General features: G+C 39.8%; 1 protein-coding gene across 1 annotated transcript; it reads right to left on the reverse strand.

The window, feature by feature from the left end:
* Positions 1-453: 453 nt before the first annotated feature.
* Positions 454-9,897, reverse strand: LOC115792568 (beta,beta-carotene 9',10'-oxygenase-like). Its single transcript, XM_030747154.1, is given in 18 exon segments — positions 454-899; positions 1,868-1,978; positions 3,309-3,491; positions 4,177-4,203; positions 4,205-4,281; positions 4,284-4,314; positions 4,511-4,552; positions 4,555-4,608; positions 4,610-4,687; positions 5,289-5,338; positions 5,341-5,383; positions 5,385-5,449; positions 5,553-5,681; positions 6,964-7,066; positions 7,203-7,318; positions 7,774-7,985; positions 8,088-8,286; positions 9,765-9,897. Coding segments are annotated over 18 exon segments (1,665 nt in total). The 5' UTR covers positions 9,793-9,897; the 3' UTR covers positions 454-782.
* Positions 9,898-12,472: the final 2,575 nt, after the last annotated feature.

Here is a 12,472-nt window from a genome sequence, read left to right on the forward strand (position 1 = left end):
TGATGCGAGGCAACCTTTCGGCAGACAATTGCAGTCTGATTTGGACTGACTGCCAAAAGGTTGCCTGATGTGAGGCAACCTTTCGGCAGACAGTTGCAGTCTGAGTTGGACTGACTGCAATCGCTCTCAGAAAGATTGCCGAAGATTTGCAGAAAATTGCTGCCTAATTTATGAATGCATGATTGCCAGCATGTTGCCATGAGTCTGAATGAGTCAATGAGCACAACTCGACTCGACTCACCTGGCTGCCAGCTGGTTGTATTCTGGTTATATTCCTGTAGAACAGGAAGGCTGCTGAGCACAAATGTTAAATGTGAACTTCTGTCTATGCAGACGGCAACAGATATGTGATTCTGATATCAGACTGACAGCCTTTTGGCAACATTTATGGCAGGTTTTAGTGTTGTGTGATTGATGATCTCATTTGGCAGCAAAAAAAAATAAAAAAATAACTGGAGTGAGAAAACTTTATCTGATTAGATAAACAGATATTAACAAAGTTTCACTTTCAGGACATAATTTGCAGTTGCAAAAAGCTGATAAATCACAGTAAATGTTACGGGAATGCTCGAGCATATCGTAAATGCTTAACAATCGCAATAATATTTTATCATGAGTGAAGTACTGTGATAATATATCGTGGGGTGTCGTGATTACCACCTCTAGTGAATAACTGAATACATCATCCACCTTAAGCACACAAAGCAGCAGTACCATCAGGAATATAGTGGTTAAATGCTTAACGCCGTATTAAGTATTCATGACGTGATCCAAAAACAGGTTTACACAGAGGCACTGAAGGTACCATGGAAGCCATAAGGCATGTTAACAGGCACATAGGCTCTTCCCAGCTCTTCAAATGTCTTGGCATCCAAAATCAGGAGGAACGTCCCTTTATCCTAAAGAGAAAAGTTTGAGTTAAAAACATGCTGAAAGTGTTCCCTCAAGTTCAACACACCCGTTTCAGATAAAGTTGACAGGTGCATGTGTCTTTAGAAGAGCAGTTCTAATCAAATTAAAAGGACCTGAATCTGTTTAAAATAGTGTACAGAAGAATATTAAAACAGTCCTTGTTAAAACGACGTAATTAAAAGTAATTTAGGTCCTTAAAAGGAAGAGACGGGCAAATGAACAATTAACATTTGCCATATAAGAAATACGTTTTCACCGCGCGATACTCACAGATTATCTTAAAACACCAGCTTCACAGTTTGATTTGATTTCTTTGATTTTCCTTGTGGGAGAAGCACAGTTAGGAGGAACGGTGAGGTTAATAATACGCTGCAGCACGACTAAGATTCAGGCTGCCAAACAGGAAGACAGACACTGAGGAGATGCACAAGAACCCTGTCTAGAAAAGTCTGTACACATTATTTTGACATTAAAGTTCACCTTATAAATTAGTCAGAAAACCTTTTACTGGCACCATTAATGTGGCCAGAGAGTACGTTTTCTGCTATTAACTTTCAAGGCTTTAGAAAGTTTTCTGTTTCTAATTCCAGAAATTCACTTTGTGTAAATTTGTCAATGAATATTATGACTTTACTCATTGCCCTCATGAATATTTATGATAGATGATGTGTCCAGCTGATTGCAGACTTGGAAGAGGAAATGAATCCAGCTTTGGCTGACTTGCAGACATGCTTGTACCTCAAACTTAAGGAACCAAAAACCTTTGATAACAACCTGAGACACAACAGGCAATGAACATATAGACACCATTTTTTTTTTTTTTATTGAGTTAAATATAAGAAAAGAGGCAAACTACAGTATAAAACAGATTGTGACTCCATAATGATCAGCACTTTTATTATTAGGTAATGCTTTAAAGATATATTTGCTACTGCTGTACAGCAGAGAGTCTTACCTGTGACGGTGTGAGAACCACCGAGAGGATGACACCATCATCTTCCTCCACAGCATCAGGTGACGGCACAAACACGGGCTCTGATGGGTAGAAACCTTTCTGGTACCAGACCTGTGGAATATCATATTCACAAATGTCAAAATAAGTGTTTCTTTACTTAGATTCATGAGGAGATTAATAGTACAAAACACTAGCAGCCTGTTAGTTCAGCTTTTTTTAACTGCTGGTGAATTTGACACTTGGCTCGGTTCCACTCTGCCTTATTTTGCTATCTAGACTACACTCCACCTTTTCCCCAACAAAATCAGACATGTTACACTGTCTCATTATTTATTCGACAACATTAAGCAAAATGCAGTACAGCCTTGCAGTTTCCATAGGAACTAAGATTATCAGTGAGTGTTGAGCTCCTCTATATGAGCAGACGTTGGGGCAGTTTGTAGGTCTGGAGCATGCAGACGTGTGTTAACCCAGTGCCAGCAGCAGAAACTGGAAGTTATTGTTCTCTATAACTATGAGTTCTCACAGTGGTCCATGGAGAAGCTCTTCTTTACAGCATTGCTTCAGTTTCGGTGAAGGTTGCAGGCACAGCTCTCTTAAGGTCAACCACAGCATTTCAGTGAGGTCAAGGTCTGGACTTTGGGCCACCCCCCCCCCCCAAACGTTCTGTTGTAGATTTACTGCCAAATACTTTGGTATACAGAGGAGTTCATGGCCAACTCAGTGACCACAGAGTGCGAGGTCTGTGGCTGCATATTAAGCCCATGTCAACCCTCCATCACTGTTGCTAACGGTTGCTAACAGGTGTTTGTTCTCATATGCTGTGTTTGGTTTCATTCAAATGTGGTGCTGTGCATTATGCAATTTTTCTGACAAATGCACAGCCTGACCTTGGGGTGAATGGCTGCAGTGTCCGCTTCTTGGAACAATAGCTTTTTTTTTTTCTAGGTGCGCTTACATTTGTTGATGATTACCTCTTAATTCCTATGGAAGTTGGGTTTTTCGCACACTGCTTCTGCATTTGGCTTCATTTTAGGTAAATAAATAATGAAAACAGTGTAATATGTAATGCGTTTGTGTTCATCCGAGGTTATATTTAGCTCATTTTAAGACCTTACGAACTCCTGATAGATAAAACCTTAAATTTGAAAGGGGTAGGGTGTACTTTCATTTTACTGTGACTCTAATAAAAATTCATAAACTATCTGCTACAGTGCTTATACATGCTCGGCATTAACCAGCTCCAATAAGGCAATATATCATTTAAATAATTAATTATTTAAATAAGATTAAATATTAATTACTATTATGCAACATTATAGCAGTGAACAGGATAAAATTCACTAACTGACAATATATTATTGTCTCTTATGTTTTAAATGGGGGCCTTTAAATGGGAATGTAAATGTGATGTCCCACAAAGCACACACACCATACACACCTTGAACGTCTTGTCATTCAGGTCCATCTTGAGCAGAGAGTCTCCCACCAGATGTCTGAAACCACAGCCGTAGAAATAACGGTACGGGCGTGTGTTATATCTACCGTAGTTGATATGAGGGAACTCCAGGCCACCGTACTCACGGAGGTCATCTCCATGGAGATCCTCGTGCTGGCAAAACAACTGTTGACAAAGAGAGGATGAACTCTGACCTAAAGTCAGCAGAGTTTGTGTAATCCCATCCTGAGCACTGTGAGTATGAGGTTAACTTTAACTGTTTCTGTAACCTGATTATATGAATTCTGATTACATATGTTTTTTATGACAAAGCAGAAAATATGTTTCCTCCACACTGGTTTAAAATCTGCCTAAAAAATAGTAAAGTTATTATTAAAAAAAAACACTAGAGAAACATCTCATAAGCAAAAAAAAAAAAAAAATGGAACTGATTTTGTGTAAATGTTAAATATTAATCTACAAATACCCCAATCACAATCACATATCAACATTTCCATTAGTTTTTACTGTATATGCGTAGTGGTTACTTATAAGAAGGTGTAGTGTTTCTACAACTTTACACATGTCAGTGCCACTTTAGTGATGATGCCTGTTTCTATTAAAGTCAATCAAAGGTTGTCATTGAGGAGCTACAGTAAGCAAAGGAAGAGCAGTGCATCGGTAATAATAACCCTTTCATTAGAATTAACCATTTTTGTTAAGACAAACTTGTAATGGTCTGTATCTATTAATATTATTGTTGGTATTAATATTTAATATTTTTCATTGCTGCTTGTTGATTTGGTGTCTGCTAAAGGAGAAGTGTAAATGAAGGTATTTATACTAAAGCAATGAGAAAGAATCCACTCACCTCGTTGTCACTGATTTTGACACACGTATGCGTTACTGGAGGGGTCGAGTGTTCAGGTTCTGGCCTTCGGGGTTTTCATTAGAACATGCAGTGGCAGAACAAACGCCGAGGGAAAACCCGTGACAAGGTGTTGTACACCTGGGAGAGGGACCCGCATTTGTGGATTTTTTAAATATTTATTTTCTTACTGTATGTTTTCGATCTCTTAGAAAGAGGATAGAGAGAAAAAGAACAGTACCAATAAAAGAAAAAAATGATCCCCTGGTAAACTAATTCAAAACTGTGAACAGACAGAAGGCCACAAATCTAACGCTGAACAGGCTCTGATACTGACCTCATCTAGTGCGTCTCCTGATTTTACGCAAGTTCTGGATGTGATGGGTAGTTGTTGATGGCTTGGCCGTCATCAGAGCAGCACATATCAAGCATCAAAGAATCCATCCTCCTCAAAGGCGTTGATTTTTGGTGGAAGGTGGAAAAGGCTTTGTGGTGGTACTTTTACTGAGCTGACCTGCAGGACAGAGTACACAGTCACAACATTTCTGTCAAGGTACTTAATTTAGCTGTAAAACTAAAAGGACCCTCCCCTTTAAGGCTGTACTACATGACATCCTTATTCAGCTTATTCAGAAAACAATTGTGTGTTCAAATCACCAAACAGAAGTAGTAAAATCAATATGACTAATATGCGGTCTGCTTTTCGATCTCTGTTACGCACTCTCACATTCTGAAAAGCTGGTGTGCTTTGCACAAATCTCTAAGTGGGGCCACTTTAGGGCGTTTTTCCTTACTGAGATTGTCGCTGCAAATTTGTTGTGCAAGGGGGAGAGGATAAAGTTTGTTAGCCTAGGTGGCCCCCTAATGGCTTTGGGGGTGGACTCAACCAATGACTTCAATGCACACAAACTGAATGGATTCCTTCCTTGCCCGTGCTTTCCAGCAACATCTATAAATATCAGCTTGTCAGTTTTTTGTTTTTTTGCATAATCCAGCAACATGAACATCATTATTTTATATATTTTATTTTATTTATAAAACAGAATCATTTAAATGCAGTTTTTAAAACAAAATCTTCCCCCTCCCCCAGGACCAAACTGACAGTCACGTCTCACCTCGCCTGTACGCTTGTCAACAAGATGGAAGACTGTGTCTTGCTTGGGATCCAGTAGATGCCTTCGCTCAGAGCCTTTCCTCTTAGTTTGCATGTGGACTATCTTCAGCAGGTCCATCTTAACTGGCTGCTCGATGAACACCACGTAGTTCTCAGACATGGCTGGAAGCAGGATAAGGGTATTATCAAGCCTGGCAGCTGAGGGCAGCAATTAGAAAAACATACTTTAAAGAATAATTAGCGTTACCCTGGTGTGCTGGCTTACCAAAGCTGTGGTAGTAGGAGGGATGGGACTTGTTTGTAGGCACAATAGAACAGAGGATTTTGGCTCCTTGCAGAGTGTCTTTGCTGTCTGTCTTCTCGGGAGGTACTCTGACGATATTGTATAGAACTCCTGGAAGGATAACAATGTTTCTTGTAAAAGGTTTTAAGAAATATTGTTCCACATATTTCCCATCCATCCATCATCTTCTGCTTATCTATTTCAGGGTGACGGGGAAATTGCAGCCCATCCCATGTCATGTGTGAGAGGCGGGATATACCCTTGACAGTTTACCTGTCTGTTGCAGATATAACAGAGAGATTCTAAATTAGCCATTCATATCTATGGCTAATTTAGAACACAATGTAATTATCCCACCCAATTAACCTAATACGCATGTCTTTGGACTGTGGGAGGAAGCTGGAGGGCCCAGAGAAGCAACAGGGAGAGGATGCACACTTCCACATAAAGGCCACAGCCAGCTGGTGGATTACAACCCAGGACCTTCTATTACACCACCTTACTGGCCTACTAGGGCTGCAATATCGATTATTTAGTAGTGAGTATTCTATTGATTATTCCATCAAATTAATCGAATAAGGAAATATTTTTGTCTATTACCAGTTCATCTGCATGTTTTAACTTCCATAGCTTAACTGCAGATTTTTTCTCTGTGTGAAACAAACAGCGGTGGACGGAGCAGCCACAAACTTCTCTTTTCTTCACGTTGACACTTGCTGATCAGGTGGTTGATGAAGGACCTCCAGCTGCTTCCCAGTAAAGTTTTAATGGTGTTACAGGAAAAAGCGCTGCTGCTTTGGACGCTAGAAGAATGTTACCTTTCGCTCCTCCGCCTCTTTGCACTTGCCACGTGTGTGCAGACAGACTGCACTTAAAACAACTGCTGCTGCTGTTGTGTTTTTATTGAAAAACTGGGGGCTGCATAAGCTGTTGTAATGTTGTAATGCTTTGTATTCACAAGCATCCTCCTAAATACGTTTCTATTGCACAGTAAGCACAACACACACACATGGGTAAAGAGAACAGTGGAGGTCTAGAAAAACGCGTCAGCGATGATCCACTCTGTGTTAAAGGGTCGTTTTTCCAAATGACGGAAATCCGTCGCAGTGACGGAGAACTTTAATGCTGCTGATGTGAGTGAAACGCTCCCCTTACACGGTGACACCTGAGCGCTGCAGAGTTTAAACGAAGCATCAAAGCAACAAATTTGTGTTGAGGATTTTTTATAATCCAATTATTCGAGTTACTCAAGGAATCGTTGCAGCCCTACGGCCTACAAAATATTTTTTTCTAAATCAAGATAAAAAAAAAAAAAAAACAAGAAAGCAAACAAAAAAAACAGCCATACAATTGTGCAGACTTGAGTATGGATATTTGCGAACATGGAACCAACCTTTTCTTTCATAGGAGTTGCCCATGTTGTAGGTGGTACCATCTGGATCATAGTGGGGATGAGCAGTGGCTCCATTTACTGCAATGAACTTACTCCAGTCCACCTGCAAAACACAGCAGATAAGGATGAGGATCTACACTGTGTAAGTAAGACTGAAAGACATACTGAGTATGGCTGATTTAAAAATACATTTTAAAAAGAATTATCATCATGTGTGTATTGCATATAACAAATGTTACCTTCTCTAAAGTTTCGAGGGTCTCTGGGTTCACTTTGTGCATGAAATTTGTCTCTGTGCTGACATAGTAGTCGCCTTTGTATTTCACAAAGCTCACACTTGCATTGTCTGTGGGTTCTGTAACAAAGACAAAGGATCACTTTTTTTTTTTTTTTTTTTAAGGCCTGAAAGCTTCACTCCTTTTAAAGAAATCATTCTGCTATATGATTTACAGTGTGTAGTTATTCTGGAGGGTCCAGTGGGAATGTAAAACATTTTGTGCTCCCCTCACTGCTGTAAAGCCTTATTATGTAAACCTTGGTGTACACAGAGACCTTAAGAGGCTCCATCCCAGGAGGATTTAGTAAAGCAGAGTTTGTAGAAAACTTGAAAAATTCTTCTTTTCTAGATTTAATCTCTAATTTGTTTTTAATCACTGTACAAGAATGAATTAAAGAGCACAGATTTTGTGATGCAGTACAAAAGGAGCAGAAGAGTCAGGACAGTTAAATTGCCTGTCATGACTCCAGATTTTCCTTTCTCAAATACTACGCATATATACTTCATTCCACTCTCTTATTCAGTCTACTCACCAAACTTCTCAAAGCGAGAGAGGAATCGCTGGAAGAGGTTTTTACAAGGGTCGGGCATGGCGAGGGTGCCAAATTCAGACATCATGATCCGATCCCGTTGGCTGTTCTTTTTGAAGGCATCACTCTGCAGGAAGCGACTCATGTACGTCACCTGGCCTTTCTCGATCTTGAACTGGTGCAGCATGGCCATCCCATCAAACCAATGGTTATAGCTGTCATAACATGCAGATGTTAAGGCTTGACCTCATGATTGCAGAAACTTGGTTTTTTTGGTTTGTGCTTTGCAGTAACAAACTGAGATCTTTCCAACTCACTGTGTGTTTCCAAACTCAAACTTCCCTGGGCCGTTGCGGAGGAGTTTGCCATTGATCCAGGAGGGAATGGTTCCCTGTACTTTGGTAGCTACTGGCTCAGGGGTCTCTTCTACAGAACGGACCAGAGGAGCAATTGTCTCCAGTCTCTTCAGTACCATGGTTGTCTTGCCATTGCAGACATTTTTTGCCTCATCTGTACCTAAATGAAACAATGTTGTGCTAAATTACCTTTTACTCTTTTAAAGAAAAAAAAAAATACATTGAGCAAATACAATTTGCTCAATTTGCAACAATGCTGTGTTTATACTTGGACATTATTTTTCTTTTTATTCAGATACAGTTGTACACCTAAGTATAAAAGGTTTACTTGTCTAGTTCTACATGCAGCTTAGTAAAGTAAAAAGGGGGAGAAAAACACCTGGAATGAAAAACCAAATGTACTCTCGGTCTGTGCCACATTTTTGTGACCTCTTTAGTTGCTCTGGCTTTAATTCAGTAAACACGGCTTGGTAGTTTTTACGTAACCCCGCAGAAACACAGACAGAGAGAAGGACAAACTAACACACCTCCCCTCAGCTCTCATCCTGATGGAGAAACTTTTTATTTAAAATTAATAATAGCAACTTTTAAAGTGTTCAGTTACTTGTCTTTTAAAGCAAGGCTGGCATTTATTGAAGTGTCCCAACTGCTGAAACAGAAAACTGCTGCTCCTCTCTTGACTCCCATGTTAACAAAGGCGCATGACTTAAATTATTCACAACAGTCAGTTGTGCTGCTACCATCCACCCCTACTACTACTACTGACAGGGACGGGCTTGTTTTTGAAAGTAATGATGGTTTAAATAAAACATGCACAATATTATATTTTGGAGATCCACTCAAGAAAGTTACAGTGTTAAATAAGAAAAGTGTTTTATTTCTGCAGTTTGCTACAATGATAACAACAACTATCAGTATGGGCCTGCTCTATGTGCACAGTCAACAATTTTAATGGATATGGTGGTAATGAAAATATTTTTAAGTCCATTACTTGTTAGCTTTATGAGGTGCGTTAAGAACATACAGTAACATTAGGGTGAACTGTTTAAAGCAGAGTAGGACTTTTTAAATTATTTTTATTTATCTTTTACTGGAATATACAGGTGCGGGACCAAGAAAATCTTGAATAAATCAGTGTAGAAACAATTAATTCAGGTGCGTTCTGCTGTGATTTATCATAATTATATTTGGCCTAGAGCAGACACGGTGTTACGCACCACAATGGCAGCCTAACATGCCTTGTTTGACTAGCTAAACGGCAGCTATTAACCCTCCAGTTACAGCCTCTCTATATTACTGGTAGTGTAATAGCCGCCGCGATTTCCATATCCAAAGGCATGCAAAAATGTAATCCAGACATACAATACTAGCTCAGAGTAAAGCCGAGAGAACAGCCTGTACTGAGGTTACATAAGGTCATAGTCGTTCATCATTGCGCTCTCAACAGTCCAGCTGATTTATAGAAATGTAAACATGATAAATGAATTTTTTACTACTGGTCTTCAAATGCTCATGGGCCATAAATCGTGCTGCTAACAAGTATACCGACTGTGAGTTATGAGACCAGCATCGCAGCGCTCTGTGTCCTCTGTCAGTATTCCTGTACTGTACAGTATTCACAACATGAAGGATGCTTACCTGGACTCTCAAGCTTCACAGATGACATGGCAGGTGATGGATGTAGTTCCTTTTTTCTATATATGCGTCCCCTCCTAGAGCAGAAAAGCGCTCAGTCGAGCTGCGACAGCCGCCTGCAGCCACAAACTGCGTTGTGTAACGTATATGAGAAGGACGGGGGGGGGGGGGGGGGGGGGGACTGTTGCGCCTGCAGTCACGCAAAGTGTCACAAAATAGAGGCTTTTCTGCTGATTGTTTTGTTGGAAGACTTCAGCAATAAAAGCTGTTTTAAGTAGTGATGGCCAGATGAAGCCTCGTGTAGACTCGAAACTTGCCATTAAATTCGTTCAAAAAAAAAAAGGTTAATTGAGGCTTAATATGCACACACACACCCCCCTGCTGGTCAAATAGCATTTCAGCTATTTGGGATGGCCTCTTGGCTTTTTCAACAGTGTCAGCACGGGAATAATCACAGCCAAAATAGAAATTCAAAGACCTTAACTTGATTTTGTGTGGCTCATTTATTCATTTGTCTGATTTGTTTTTTATTAATGTATGGGTGATGGAATAGAGATCTATCTTGATTTCAGTTGATGTTTAAATAAATACAATAGGACATGAGAAGTTTATGTTAAAACTGTCGCAGTGATTTCACAAGATGGGACAGTGATTGTGCTTAGTATGAATACTAAAGTGATGGTGATTTTTATTAGAATATAATATTTTTCCACTGTGCTGAGAGACTCAGTTTCTATTTTTGGAAAATAACCTTTCCAGCCTTTGAGAAAACCCTTTCACATGGTACTGAGGAGGCTGAGGTGCACAAGTATCCCACAGCAAGCCTGTGGGATATCGACACACACTCCAAAGGTAGTGCTCATCCTGTTCCTCCTTGCACAAAGGAGAAGATACCGGTCCTGTTGATGGGTCAAGGACCTTCAATGGCCCTGTCCAGCTCTCCTAGAGCAGCCTGTCTCCTGGAATGTCCTCCATGTTCTTAAGACTGTGCTGAGAGACACAGCAAACCTTCTGACAATGGCACATATTGACGTGCCATCCTGGAGGAGTTGGACTACCTGTGCAACTTCTGTAGGGTCCAGGTATCACCTCATGTTACCAGTAGTGACACTGATCTTGGTGAAATGCAAAACTAGTGAAAAAACAGTCAGGGAGGGAAAGAAAAATCAGTAGTCTCCACTCTCCACCTGTAAAACCATTCCTGCTTTAAGGGGGTCTATTGCCCCTCTAGTGCACCTGTTGTTAATTTCATGACCACGAAAGCAGGTGAAATGATCCCCCCCCGCCCCGCTGCTTTCCCAATTTGGAGCAATACTGCAAATGAAACCTAAACAATCCTAAAATAAACAGCAGTCAGTGCTCTGTATGCAAACAATCAGAACACTGTTACACTGTTACACTCAATCCAGTCCTTTTTGGCCACTTAAAATATCATTATAATGATGATGTTATATTTGTTGCAATTTCTGCTGCTCTGTTGGCCAGTTCTCATTTGAAAAGAGATTTTTTTTTTTTTTTAATGTCAATGACATTTGAGCTTTCTGGCTCAAAATGACTTGATATCATTCATGAGAGAGATGTGTTTGACAGATTATAGAACAACAAGTCATCAGCTTAAACAGCAGGCTATCATTTTTTGGCAAATACCAATGGTCTGCTTATAGAGAAATGTTGGCACAAAAGTACAAAAATAATTTGTGTCTTAGGTGCAGAAGTGGATCAACAAAGTCACCACACACACGCAGAATGTTCAACACATTTCTATTTGCTTTGCAATATTTAAGCAGTGTTATGTTTTAAAACTATCAGCACAATCTGATGAATGGTATTTTTTTAGTTCCAAAGAGATACTGTCATTTAAAGACTGACTTGATTGGTCCATGCACTCCAAAATCAGCCATGCTGCTGCAAATGCAGCAGACGCAATAAGCTACTATTAAATAATGAATTAATAGGTTTTTTAAGCTGTTCTTCGTAAATTAAAGCTGCTCCTGTCTGGCTCTTTCTCTCAACAGACAAGTACCAGGCTCTGACAGCGACTAACAGGAGGGGTTAGGCATGTGTCAGAATTGCAGAACAAAAGTCCTCAGTTCGATACAGGATGTTATTTGGTTAACTGCAATTGTGTCTGATTTTCAAAATAAAAGCTTGAGTATGGTTATAGGAACCAGGATCCCATCACCCACTGATTTGTGAAGTCCCATTTTGAAGCTTCAGGATGAGCATTTTCACGGTCACCATCCTGGTGGTTTAAACCTGGATGTTGTGATAGAGGAGTAGGTGTAACTGCGAAACAAACAGCCATTGGCTGACAAGTTGTCAGCCACTGAGTGTTCTCTGAGCATACTTTGATAATACTCCTTTCTGAAACATAGTATGACTGTGATTTACAAGGATAAGTGGAGTAAAATGGATGGGTGGATTAAGACATAAAAGGAGTAGCAAAGCCTATAAACTCAACAGAAAACTATTTCCAGCAGGCATGTCTTTTTGACAACTCCAGATTGTTAGCAACAAGCAACAAAGTCCAGCAGCAGCATCCATCCTGATGCAATTTCTCTTAACTGTGCTCTATATTAGGTGCACAATTAGGTTTGAATCTCATCATTCAAAATATTGCAGGTATAACAGAATACATAAGCATACAGGAATAACAGATATAAAAGAAATACATGTATAAATATTTGTTATGAAACAGGATCATTTGTGTA

The sequence above is a fragment of the Archocentrus centrarchus genome, chromosome 14, assembly GCF_007364275.1.
Source record: "Archocentrus centrarchus isolate MPI-CPG fArcCen1 chromosome 14, fArcCen1, whole genome shotgun sequence".
Taxonomy (NCBI): Eukaryota; Metazoa; Chordata; class Actinopteri; order Cichliformes; family Cichlidae; genus Archocentrus; species Archocentrus centrarchus.